This window comes from Thunnus albacares, chromosome 14, assembly GCF_914725855.1.
Source record: "Thunnus albacares chromosome 14, fThuAlb1.1, whole genome shotgun sequence".
Classification (NCBI taxonomy): domain Eukaryota; kingdom Metazoa; phylum Chordata; class Actinopteri; order Scombriformes; family Scombridae; genus Thunnus; species Thunnus albacares.
In genome coordinates, this window is record NC_058119.1 from 4,643,801 (window position 1) to 4,656,846 (window position 13,046).

Sequence of the window (13,046 nt, forward strand, 5' to 3'; positions counted from 1 at the left end):
TTGACAGTGAGCTCAAGAACAAGATAGGTTCATTTATATATTGAATTTGACTGATTTTGAATATCATTACTTAATGAGCAGTAGCTGTTTTTGTCCATGGTATACTTTGCATGTTTGTTTTGCTTTCGGAGTAAATCTAGCTTCCCTGAATCTTGCTGGCCTCAGAGCTCTTGTGTCTTTATCGTTGACCAAATGATTTTTTAAGACATTTTGACTTGTCATAGAAGGAAAGGCATAGGTGGAAATACTAACATAGACATGACTCTGTTCCAGCAATTAATGAAATGCAATGCAACAACTAATATTGGTATCAGTTATACCTTTGTTTGAAAGTCAAAATGTGTGCAGTGAAAAAGGTCTATTTAACTTGAGTTTCACTCCAGGTTTTTCCCCTTGCTCATGCACACTAACACTAACACTAACCCTCATCTTCAACCGGAAAAGGCTCTGTTCTCAAATAGAGTGCATTTATAAAACCAACATTACGTCTGTTTTTAACAGCATCAGTGGCCTGAAAACACCAGCGGATGAAGCAGCCATGCCAGTAATTCTGAATCAGAATTGGTCTAAAAACAGCAATCTACCAGTGCCGAGCAGTCTGAGTTATAGCCACATAAAAGCACAGACCCCCCGCAGAAATACAGCCCTGGACATTACAATTAGAGAGAGGAGAGGTGTTCGTGAGTGTTTGTGTGTCTGTGAGTGTATGTGTGTGTGAGATAGAGAGAGTGAGAGAGAGAGAGAAAGTAACACACAACACTCGTTTCTAGTCTCCCACGAGAGGAGGAATCAAGACTTCAAAAATGGCCCTTTCTGTGAGAAACACGCTTCAGAACAACAACACACACTCATCTCTCTACTAGAGCTCAGCTATCACTGCAGATAATGAGCCCTGAATATCATTAGCACAACACGCTATGCATGTGGCTGCATGCACCACACATTGTATATCATTCTTCCTAATAAAACTTTATTTATCCATCGCTCTATCCATCTACTTTCAAACATGTTCTTTGAAAGCAAGACTTCACACTCATCACAATTTATTCAGAACATGAGATAAATACACAAGACAGACAAGATTATTTTAGTGAATATCAAAATATTGTTGCTATTAAGCTTCCATTTTTTAAATTTGGTGTATGTAGAGAGCGAACCGTATGAGTGAAACCAGAACTTCACTTTATTCATTTGGCCTTATGTTCACATTTTTCACATTGATCAAAAGTATACACCGATTTAAGAGTTGTAACTTGTTTAAGTCAACTTACAACATCGGTGCTTGTCGCCATATTTCTTGCAATGTAGAAAAATGATATCCTCAGTTTTTAATCCTCCCACTAGCCTTGAGTGGTCCTTCAAACGGGGGAAACAGTCGTCAATGGGCACAACACCAGACCCACAGTATATGAATCACTGAACAAATCTGTGATGTGGGCAGCAATTCAGAGGTCTGTGATCAGATTAAGACTCCAACCTTGGAACAAAACCTTGCTGAACAGTATGTCTTGTGGTCATGGGATGTAAAAATTCATGGGAATTTTTCCATATGCTAAAAAATGAATCCTCGTTTAACTTTAAGATCACAAATGAAGAACGTTCAAATCCTAATAGAAAGTGCTGCAGTAGATAATCATTATTTTAAAATAAGGAAAGACAAACTCTATAAGAGATTGCATCAAGTAGCTTCACAAGCTTGTACCAAATATAAAATGTTATTCTCATTCGAAATCATTACTAAAGTAACATCTGTAAAGTGATGATCACAAACACTCACAAAATGTCTCTTTGTATCCTCATAGTTTAAACCGTTAGTTTAAATAAAAATTAAAAACTCTCTAAAATACTGCATCATTATTCTATGCTAGTGCCATTCATTCATTGGAGCTAGACTTATAAAAAGCCAGTCCAATATATCAGCCAATAATTGCTTATTGCAGATACAGTGTGAAGTCAGCGAAACGTGAGCCAGTTTAGCCTATCAAAGACTGATGCATATGCTCTTTGATGCCTGAGAAAGCCAGAACAACCTTTTGGCGTATGTATGCGCCCCAAGAGCACCATTCATTAGAAGGAATGAAGCACCATTCTCAAACACAGTATTTAGTTCTCTCAATACATCGATTCACTAAACAGACAAAAAAACACTCCGGATAACTCAAACTTCATCCACAGAAAATCCAAACGAAAATTCCTGGACACAGGAACAACTGACAATTGACTGACAAGTTGTCAAGAAAATTTCTACTTGTGAAATTATAGTGATTTATAGTTAAGTGAAATTATACCATTCCCTTGTTTGCTATGTGCAGTATTCTCAGGAAGTGACCTGAAAGACCTCAAGAAGCCCGGTTTAAGAAGCACTTAATTAATAAGCAGTAATACTGATCTGGACTATACAACACGCTGATAGGCTGCATATCATTCAGGCCCAGAATGATCCTTGCCAACACTTTCACTTTAACTTTGAGTGTTTAGTTTGAGTGGAGTGGAAAAAGTGGGCAGAGTAACTTTGCACTTTTGGACTGCTGTGCCAGGCAAGATTAATCAGTCCCAGAGTAATTAAATGAATCCATGTCAAACAGTAATTCAAACCCGGTCTGCTGTCCAGCTATACAGCCAGTGCTACATAAGGCCCGTATTCTGCCAAAACGCTCCTCTTTAGAGCCAGTGATTGTTGTACCAAGCTTTAGCAAGGGAAGTGAGACTGCTATGTACAGCACACCAAAGCACTCTTGGACAGCCATGGTGTTCAAGCCCAGCCAAGTATCATCAAAGTGCTGGTTTGGCAGCTGCCCTGAGGGAAGGTAGCCAAGGCCAAGTAAGGTTCTAAACCTGATACAACTACACAAACAGAGGAAGGTGTTAAAGGCATGTCCGCTGGGAACACTTCTCCAGCAGTATAACATCGGATGATTCTGCTTAACTCTTGTTTAACCAGGCCATATGATGATGAGGAACAGCTCTTCTGTACAGCAGTGGAGCAGGCCAAAATATAAACCCCAAGAAACACGCCAGATAAAGACGGCCACCCACCCTTCCATCTGCCTGTCAACTGCATTGCACACCGTGGCAAGCCCAACTAAGCGTGTCCCACTGTGGCAGAGATAAAGGTTATATGATGTTGGTTTGTCTGGGTGCTCAGTGCTGGGTTTAATGGGTCCAACCACCATGCACAAATAATTTAGCAACAATGACAATTATACTTTCTTAAGGGTTTCATAAAGAGGAAAATGAAAGAGGTGTGTATAAACTGGCTGCTGTTTTCACTGAACTTGATAAGAGGGACATTTGCTTAGCAAAACTGACCTTATGAGATTTTACAGCTTAATAGCTACTGTATGTCTTTAATAATAGAAAATATATCAATATATAACTTATATCTCTGGGCCTTTCTTTATAGAGTTTACGCTTTATTCACATGTTTGCACAGGCATGTTTCCACCTCCTCCCACACATTAAGTTTTCAGTTGCAAAATCTAAAATTGTTCATAGAGTGTACTGATCTGTCTATGTGATCTACCTGTGATGACCAGGTTGTTTCCCTGCATGTAATGCATGCTGCAAGCCTTCAGCCCTTAATGACCCTGAACAGGAATATCAGTAGATGTGGAAATGCAAAGGATACATAGATGTTTTAATCTGGTTGCAAGATCATGTAGTTTGGTCAAGTCTGATGTATTATTAAATGTACATTTTCCACCATAAATACCATTAAGGCTACTACTACCGCTGCTACTATTGATACAACTGGTCCTACTTTAATTATATTAGACAGATAGAAAGACAGAGTGACAGATAGGTACATACACACATACATACATACATTCTGTCTGAACCCATTAAGCTGGTTTGTCTTAAAGGTTGCAGGCAGAGTTATGTAGTCCAGAAAAGAAAAATCACAGCACTCACCACTTTGTCCTCCTGCAGCCCAGCCAGCCATCCATGTATAATGAAAAGAAAGACAGAGAGAATGTGAGCAAGGATGATATCTGAAAGCATGGCAATGATCCTACAATGACAAACACTAACACACAGATATTTTAGTTTCTGTAACAGTGCAGTTAGGCTATGGAACTGAAAATAATGCTATATTTTTTACTACCCTGTAAGTGTAAGATGGAAGTTGAAATGTCCCAACAAGCCCTTAAACCAATACAATAAAATAGGTTGATGTCATGTCCTGACACCTCTTTGGTTAAGGTCTTGTTAAGATTGGGCAACTAAGACTACAGTTTTATCATTGCAGAATTGGTGTTTTCTGGACCTTCCAGCCCAATCTCTAACTTTGTGATGGTGTAACAACTGCATAACAACAGTTTAACAACAGTATAACAATGTCGCACTACAGCACATCTGCCTTTGCTACCAAGAGAAGACCATAAATATTCAACCGTGAAAGGACACTTATCAGGAAAACATTATGTTGCTTGAAAGACCCCATGAAACAGAAGTTAGAGCATCTTTAGCTTCTGTACTGATGCATTTCTCAGTGAAATGGAATATTTGAGCGTGTACAGTTATAAGAGGGATTTAAATCAAATCCTTTGCATTTGATTGGACTTCCAAAAAGTGGGAAGGGCTCAGAGTTTAGCACAACATGGAGCTGCAGAGAGAAACAGAGCTACAGAGGACTGTTGGCTCCACACACACCTCCTTTACCTGTTGTTAGATCAGGAGGAGTATGAGGGAGAGATGAATGAATTAGACCTCAGCCACATTGATTTAGAAATGAAAACAAAGTATTTGCCCACTGATGTCCAAACACACATCTCCTCCTATCTCTCTCTCTATTGCTCTGTTAGCTATTACAACCAACAAATGGTGAAGTGTGGTTTTATATGACCAGTGCGGCTAGCTACTCACCCCATGTCATATTTGATTGGATGAACTTTTGTAAATGCCTCTGAGTGCAGGGTGAGTCATCAAACATTTGAAACCGTTTTACAGGAAGAGAAAAGACGGAGATTGTGATGTAAAAATACTCTGATATTAATCAGACATATATTTGGCATATAACAAGAGATAAATTGTCAATTAACACAGGGGCACAGGATTAAAACTGGGAAAATGTATTTTACATTTCATGGGGCCTTTGAAGAAATAGATCAACATTTTGAAAAATACCCTTATTCACTTCTCGTCCGATACCTAGATGAGAAGACTGATACAAATCATTTCTGTATTAAGTATGGAGCTAGTGCCAGCAGATGATTAGCTTAGCTTAGCACAGGACACAGAGGGAAACAGCTAACCTGTCTCTCTCAAAAGCTCACAAATATGCCAACCAACCCCTCTAAAGCTCACTATTGAACACATGTTATCTTTTTTATTTAACCAATACACAAACAGAAATATAAAACTGACAAAAAGGACTGGAGCCAGGAGGCAATTAGCCTAGCTTAGCAAGAGGATGGAAGCAGCAGGAAAGCTAGTCTGGCTCTGTCCAAAGTTAAAAAGTACTCCTACCAACGCCTCTAAATCACTCATTAGTGCACAAACAAACAATGTTAAAAAGTCTTTCTTGACTGACAAAACAATTCTTCCAACCAGCGCTGAATGTCTGGCAACTGCACTGTTGCGACAAGGCTCCAGGAAGTCACTGTAGCTGGCTGTTGCTAGCCAAGAAATTCACAGATCTGTTACTCAAACTGGACTTCCTGTTCCTGGATTATATTTAATGTCACTCCAGTACCTGAACAAACACACCCCCACCAAGGGTGAGGGTGTGTTTGTTCAGTTAACTACTTGTTCAGTCAACTACTGTTAACTGTTCACAGTTAACAGTAGTAGTACATTCCAAGTTAAATTTTCATTCAAAATATCCTGAAAACACTTGCAAATTGCAAATTTATGCGTGTCTGTATGTGTGTGTGTGTGTGTGTGTGTGTGTGTGTGTGTGTGTGAAATCCACTTTTCAAAGACCTTCTCCCACTGAATGCAGCTGCCACCCACCCCAACACACCACCCGGGACCCCACAGCTGAACTCTCCCCATGTCAGGCAGTAACTAATTAGGATGTACTTTTGAGTGTGTGTTTGTGGTGTGTGTGAGGTCATTAAATGCCACACCAGCGATGTAGGGGAGGGGAGGGTTGGGAGAGGGGACGTCACTTATTTCAGAGGAAGACTTGCCTCCCAACTCTAACATACACACACCTACACCCTGCTGTGCGTGTATAGGGCACCTCCGGACCCCTGGGAGACCGAGACAGAGTGGGAGACCACCCCCTCTGTCCACAGCTTAGTCTAATGCCCAATTAACCTTTACCAGTTCCTGCCTGGGTCACACACACACACACACAGACACACACGCAAGCACAGACCACATGGGTAGGCGCACACATAAACACACAGTAACACACACAGATGTCACATACAGCACACATCAACACACATCCAGAGCATCCTATACACTAACCCCATAAACACACACACACATATGTGCTATGGCTCATCACCTCCACCTGAGTTCCAACACCTGAGGCCCTGATATTGCCTGATCGGACATACAGTGAACAGGTGCATGTGCTATACGTGTTATTGTGTCTACTGCATCTGAGTGCAGATTTGGATCCCATGATGGATACAGACCAGTGCTACACCAAGAAATAAAGTGTAATGTAATCTTTTCATTGTTTCATTGAGACCAATACAATTGGTTAAGACAACTTGATAAAACTGCTATAATGTGTACAAATGAGCTGTTTAGATTAAATACTTCAATGTTTTTTTGTTAAACAAAACAGAAATAACTATCCAAACAAGATATTGAAAGTTTATTGTACTGTATCTTTATACAGACGGAATTGAAGGAAAAACCTTAAAAAATGTGCTGCATTGTTTGGTTCCTTCTGTATGGAGGCCCCAAACCAACAAAAGGCAGATTTTCAGACGAGATTATCAGAGTCAAAAATGCAGTAAAACTGAATCTATCAGTTAATAATACTGTTAGTTACATAATTAAAATGGAGTGTATAAGTATAAATAGTACAAGTTGTAGCAGAAGTAGAAATAGTAACCTCCAATCAGTTGCTAAAAAAAGAGAAAAACTTTTCTGTATTTTCCTTTACCACCATTTATTTATCAGTTGATTAAAAATAATAATAGATTTTACTTCAATTTATCTTTCATTAATTCATTTTATTCTTCAATATTTTTTTTCTTTGGACACTTTTGTCTATTTATTTATCTATCTATCGATCTATCTGATTATCACTGAGGCATTAGGGAAAACTGGAAATGTTGCTTGTGACAATAGGGAGGGATTGAGCAAAATAAGACCGTTTTTTAACTAAACATTTGAAGATTAAAGGACAAGTATATTTCTTTAAACAATCCATTTAAACTATTAACCCAACTGGATTTTGTTGTACCTGTTTTATTTTTGACTTTTGTCTGTTTTAGGGCTCCATACACTTGTTCCATGTTTTGCCTGCAAATTCGTGTATGTGGTTTTCACAGGATATGTGTGAATCAGAGTAATTGGCCATGAGAAAACACTGACACATTACATAAGACACACTGTAGTCCACCCCCTTCCTCTCTCACCGTGTTGGATCTCAGGGAGACTCTTCCCCCACAGCGGGCGCAGAACTTGGTCTGGCAGTACGAGCACAGGTTCCCACAGCCGTCTGCAAACTTGGTCTTGTGGCAGATGCCGCAGGTTGGTGCGTCATCCCGGTGAACGGCTGTCCCCGTCGCCGCCGTAGCCTGCCGGATCACCGTCTCCCTGTAGCTGGACAGCTGCTGCTGGATGCCTCTGGAAAAAGTGAATAAAGGAAAAATCGAAACATGAAGGCTTTGGCATCTTTGGAAGTTGATGTGTTTTGGGTGTGTTGATCACAGCCAGTGTCTCTGTGAGGCTGTACTTGGGCACCACAGTGTTTTTAGCTAAATGCTAACATCAGCATGCTCACAATGACAAGGTTAACAAGCAGATTCTTGACAGGTAAAGTTTACCTTGGTCACAATCTTAGTTTAGCATGTCAGCATGCTAATTTGCTAAATAGCAAAAAATATAATGTATGAGGCTGATGGGAATGTCATTAGATTTGCAGGTCATAAACCACGTCTTGAATAAATCAAAAATTTGATCAGATGACGAAACTAGATGAAACGTCGGGGGATCATGTTACTAAATGTCATTTCATGGGGAACATGGATACCTGAACTAAACTGAATGGCAATCCCTACTACACTTGTTGCTGCAATATTTCACTCTGTACCAAAAATGCCAACCTACCGGTGGATCACCAAAGTCACTAGTATACATCCTCTGGAAACCATGAATGTCTGAATCTAATATATAGATACTGAGATATTTCAGTCTGAACCAAAGTGGTGGACTGACCGAACAAACCGATCAACAGACCAATGTTTGACCTGTGTGAAAAGTCAGGGAATCACAAAAGTCAATATGGTTTGACATCTGAAGACCTAGAATGTGTGTACCAAATGTCTTTACAATCCATCCAGTAGCTTAAAAGACATTTCACACAAAAACCAAAATGTCAGCTCTCATAGACCTTTAAGGTCTGTAAAAAATTTCACAGCAATCCATCTGATAGTAAATATTAATGTTAAAATAGTTAATATGTATACATAAAAATATAAAGATATGAAAAAAATAAACATCTGACTGCTCCTGCATGAGTTGAACTCTTTTAATCAAAGAAATGAGTTAAAACCATGACTACATACTACTCTTATACTCCTTTGATCCAATTAGTTTCGGCCTTCTACAGTAAAACCAGAGATTGTGAATGACTGCATATCACACAACGGTGATATGATACAATAAAAACTATCAAAGGATGGCAAGACTTTTATCGGATAAATAATAAATAAATAAAGGGGAGGAGAAGTGAACTGAAACCAGAGAGCGAAGAAGACAATCGTTGCATTAAGTCCAGTCGATATCACTGTTCTCTGTACTGTTTGTGTGTTTTGGTGCAATCAACTTTTTGTTTGTGCTATTGTTTCAGGCTGCTTTGCCAGCACGAGAAACCCCTAAAATCGATATGAGAAAGAGAGGGGAAGAGTATTGGTTTTATCTAAGATGTTACAGTATGTTGATTAATTGGATTTCACACTGTGGAGATTGAGGAGAGAGCAAATATAGGGGGAACAGACCAAAGAGTGGAAAAACTGATGGGCTGAGAATCACAAGAGGAGAGAGATGTATTCATTTTTATTTCACGTAGTCAGGGTAGTTATCCTAACCATCGTCTGAGCAGGCAGATCAGTTCTGATCATATAGACTACTGATTTATAGAGGGTCTTAGAGAGGGGAGTGAACAAAATCTGATGTATACATACTATACATGTAATGTGTATCAAGAACAGCTGGCTGTATATCACAATTAGACAAGACCAAGACAGCGAGGAGAGGAGAGGAGAGAAGAGAAGAGATGTCAAATCTTGCATGTTGGGCAAAATACTGAACCCCAAATAGCTCCCGATGGTTGTGCCAGCACCCTGCGTGGTAGCTTGCACCCATTGGTGTGTGTTTGTGTGTGTGCGTGAATGTGAGTGTGAATGGATGAATGAGCAGCAGAAACATTTTAAAGCATTTTGGATAAAAGCGCTATATAAATGCAGCCATTTACCCATTTACCATATAGGGGGGAGTGAAGAGGAGGAGAAATAAGAAAACAGAGGAGGAGAGGAGAAGAATAAGAAACAAGGAAGGGGGAGAAGATGAGAAGAAATGACAAAAGATGAGAGGAGAAGAGGGGGCATGAGAGAAGAGGAGAAGAAATAATTAAAGAGGAGAGTTGAGCACAGAAAAGTAGGCAGGAATACAAAAAGAAATGAGGGGAGTGGAAAAAGAGGAAAGAGAAAAAGGGGAAGAGGAGAAGTGAAAAGGAGATGAGAAAAAAAGAGAAGGGGAAAAGGGTGGAGATGAGAGGAGGAAAGGGGAAAGAGGGTAAGTGATGAAAGAAGTGAGAAAAGGAGAAATGAAAAGTAGAGTACTAGAGATTTTAAAAAGTGAAGAGAACAGCGTGCAGAGCAGAGGAGAGAAGGAGGGAATAGAGAGGGGAGAAGAGGAGAAGAAGAAATAAGAAGCTAGGAGAGGAGAGAGAGTTAAGCAAAGGAAAGTAGGAAGGAAGAGAAAAAGAAAGGTGAGAGGAGAAAAAAGGAGAGGAGAGAGGAAATCAAAAAAAGGAAAGGGGAGAGGAGGGGAGTGGTGAGAAAAGGAGAGGAAAGAAAGAAAAAGAGGAGTGAAGAGAAAAATTAATTAACTTAATACGTTTATGGCAAACTGCTCCTTCCACCAAACCGGTCTAAAATGCAGCATAGCAGATCATAATGCACACACTATGAAATAATGACTAGAAACAGCACATAAAAAACAGTGGTAGGAAGTAACTAAGTACATTTACTCAAGTACTGTACTTAAGTACAACTTTGAGGTACTTTACTTGAGTATTTCCATTTGATGCTACTTTATACTTCCACTCCACTACATTTATCTGACAGCTTCAGTTACATTTCACATGTCTATGAGTTGTTAACAGCTCCACCAAATAGTGATTTTTCCCTCTAAACTTCTCACATGCTTTCATTTCAATAAATGTTCAAATGATCCAATATTTCAGCAAAAATCAAAGATTAGAGAAAAAGTCAAAAAACAGATTTTGTATCAGGACTTTGTTTTTTTCTTCTTCCTTCTCCTATTTATCATCTCATGACCCCTCAGAATTATCTGGTGAGCCTTTGGAGGGGCCCGACCCCTAGATTGGGAACCACTGGACTAAACTAGCTAACTGTATATAAAGTAGTTGAAAGTAGCTCCACCTCCAGCAGCTACAACAGTAACATGCTGCTCTAACACTGATGCTTCACTATTCTAATCTAATGATGTCATATATAATAATATATCAGTCAGAGGGACCAAACCACTACTTTTACTGCTAGGATGTTTCATGCAGGACTTTTACTAGTAATGGAGTGTTTTTACATTGTTGTATTGAACTTTTACATAAGTAAAGGATCTGACTTCTTCCACAACTGTAAAAAACAAACCAAAACAAACCTCAGACCACCATATCTCAAACACTAAACAATGACGAACACACAAACCCATTTGTGAGAAAATAAAAGCCTTTTTAAAGATAAACCGGACAACGCTGACCAAAGCCATGCTCCAACATCCTAACATTCAATCACTGCTCAGTCACTCAAAAAAGTAAAGAGCATTTGTGATACTGACAGCATCTGATATCATTCACCGGCTGTGCATTGTAGTACATTACTTACAGACAGGGGACCAGGGATGCAGCCTCCTCCCCCTTCAGCTCAGCCATTAAAAACTACAAATTCCAGCAGCGGAGGCCAGAAAAAAGGAAGCCCAACATCCGATACTTTGATAGAGAGATCAACATTGCTCCTTGGGGTGTAACGGAACAAACTGTTCGTCCAAATACAACCTGAAGAAAACCCTTCAGAGAGGAGCAGGACCCAGTGGTTGAAACACAACCTGCCCCTGGAAATGTTAACACCTGCCCACACACACACACACACACACACACACATACACACAAACACACACACATACACACACACACCTCACCCCATCTCCTCTCTTGTAATCCCTACACAAAAACACACTGCCAACATACACACATTTACACACTAACTCATACAAACCCACCAATGATGACACACACACTTCCTGCATGGGAGCAATAACCAAAGGTCACAGAGAGGTCACCTGCTGCTGCAGCACCGCAGGATTTACTTCCTGATCCATGGCTCTCACTGTGTCCCAACCCCTGGCTCTGTTCACAGGCTAATAGAGTCAGACCAATATAGAGTACAATATGGGTGTGATATATAGAGCCAGTTTGATTGATTATACTGTATGTTTATTGTAGAATTCATCGATACTACATTGGTTGTCCATGGGAAGCCTTTAAACTGAATTGAACGTGATAATTTTGCTGGTGGTGATTCCACATGAATATAAAGGCTTATGTTTGGTTTTTATTATGATGATTATTGTGCTGCTATTTTAGAGATATTGGTGATACGTGGCTTTAATCCAAAATGGCTTCTATTGGTATTAGGCTTAATAAATCCTTCTTGGCTAGATGTAACTACACTCAATAAAAATGGCTCTGTGCACTCACTCCTCCTCACCAACCTCCTTTCCTTCCTGTCTTTCTTTCTTTGTGTCCATCAAACTTTTTGATTATTTTTTAACTCCTTCAGTCTTTGCTCATGTTCCTTTCCTTCTTCTCATCTGTGCATGCCTTTCCTTTTCTCCTTTTTCAGTTTTCCCTCATATATCAACCTATTTTTCCTTTATCCTTCACTTCCCATCCTGATGATAATCACTCCGGTCACAATACCACCATTTTTTTCCTGTTTATGTGTGTTCAGTGTACTTGTTAATCATACGATACAGATATTTACTGAGATTAAACTCCTTAAGAAGAATGATGCATACAGTAAATATGCGGGAGGTGTTCTTGTTTATGTAAATATGAGTCAGAGAAAATGATTAAGGTTAAACAAAAACAACAAATTAACAATGTAAGAATAAAAGATTCATGGAAGACAGAGGAAATAAGTATAGAGGGAGAGACTGAGATGTGGGCTGAATGGTAGCTAATAATCACAAACAGAAACTCATTAAAGAGAGATTTTTTTTCAGCAGTATAGACGGGCAACTTTTTAAACAAACTGGCAGCAAAGTGAGGCAGTTTTTTTACTGACAGATTATTTCCAATCTCATCTACTTTGCTGTTTTTTCAATCGCTTTCAAGTTACCTTTAATGACATTTACACTTCATGCAGATCACCTTAAAGGCCAACCAGGAAAGGCAGGGATTATGCCCTTTGAGTCGTTAGAAGACTTTTAATGGGAAATGTCAGTGCAAGAAGTGTTGAGTTTCATGGACAGTATCTTAACGAGTGGAAAAACAGCAAAGTAGAAATAGTTGGAATTAGTGAATGACAACAGTATTCTGATAAAAATGGAAACTCAGACCAAAAGAGTGTTGAGTATAACATGATTATGGTGTACTGATGGAAGTG

General features: G+C 39.4%; 2 protein-coding genes across 20 annotated transcripts in view; one reads left to right on the plus strand and one right to left on the minus strand.

Annotated features, from left to right (window-relative positions):
* Positions 1 to 13,046, minus strand: part of LOC122997566 (regulating synaptic membrane exocytosis protein 1-like) — a 101,127-nt gene that overhangs the window by 68,092 nt on the left and 19,989 nt on the right. For all 16 annotated transcript variants that reach the window (XM_044373807.1, XM_044373793.1, XM_044373808.1 and 13 more), the window contains exons 3-4: positions 7,551 to 7,761; positions 3,913 to 3,924 (exon numbers count right to left, since the gene is read on the minus strand). In XM_044373807.1, the coding sequence (XP_044229742.1) occupies positions 3,913 to 3,924; positions 7,551 to 7,761 (223 nt within the window). The remainder of the gene's footprint in view (positions 1 to 3,912; positions 3,925 to 7,550; positions 7,762 to 13,046) is intronic.
* asrgl1 (asparaginase and isoaspartyl peptidase 1) overlaps positions 1 to 13,046 on the plus strand; it is a 60,827-nt gene that overhangs the window by 12,005 nt on the left and 35,776 nt on the right. The gene's annotated exons all lie outside the window — the stretch shown is intronic.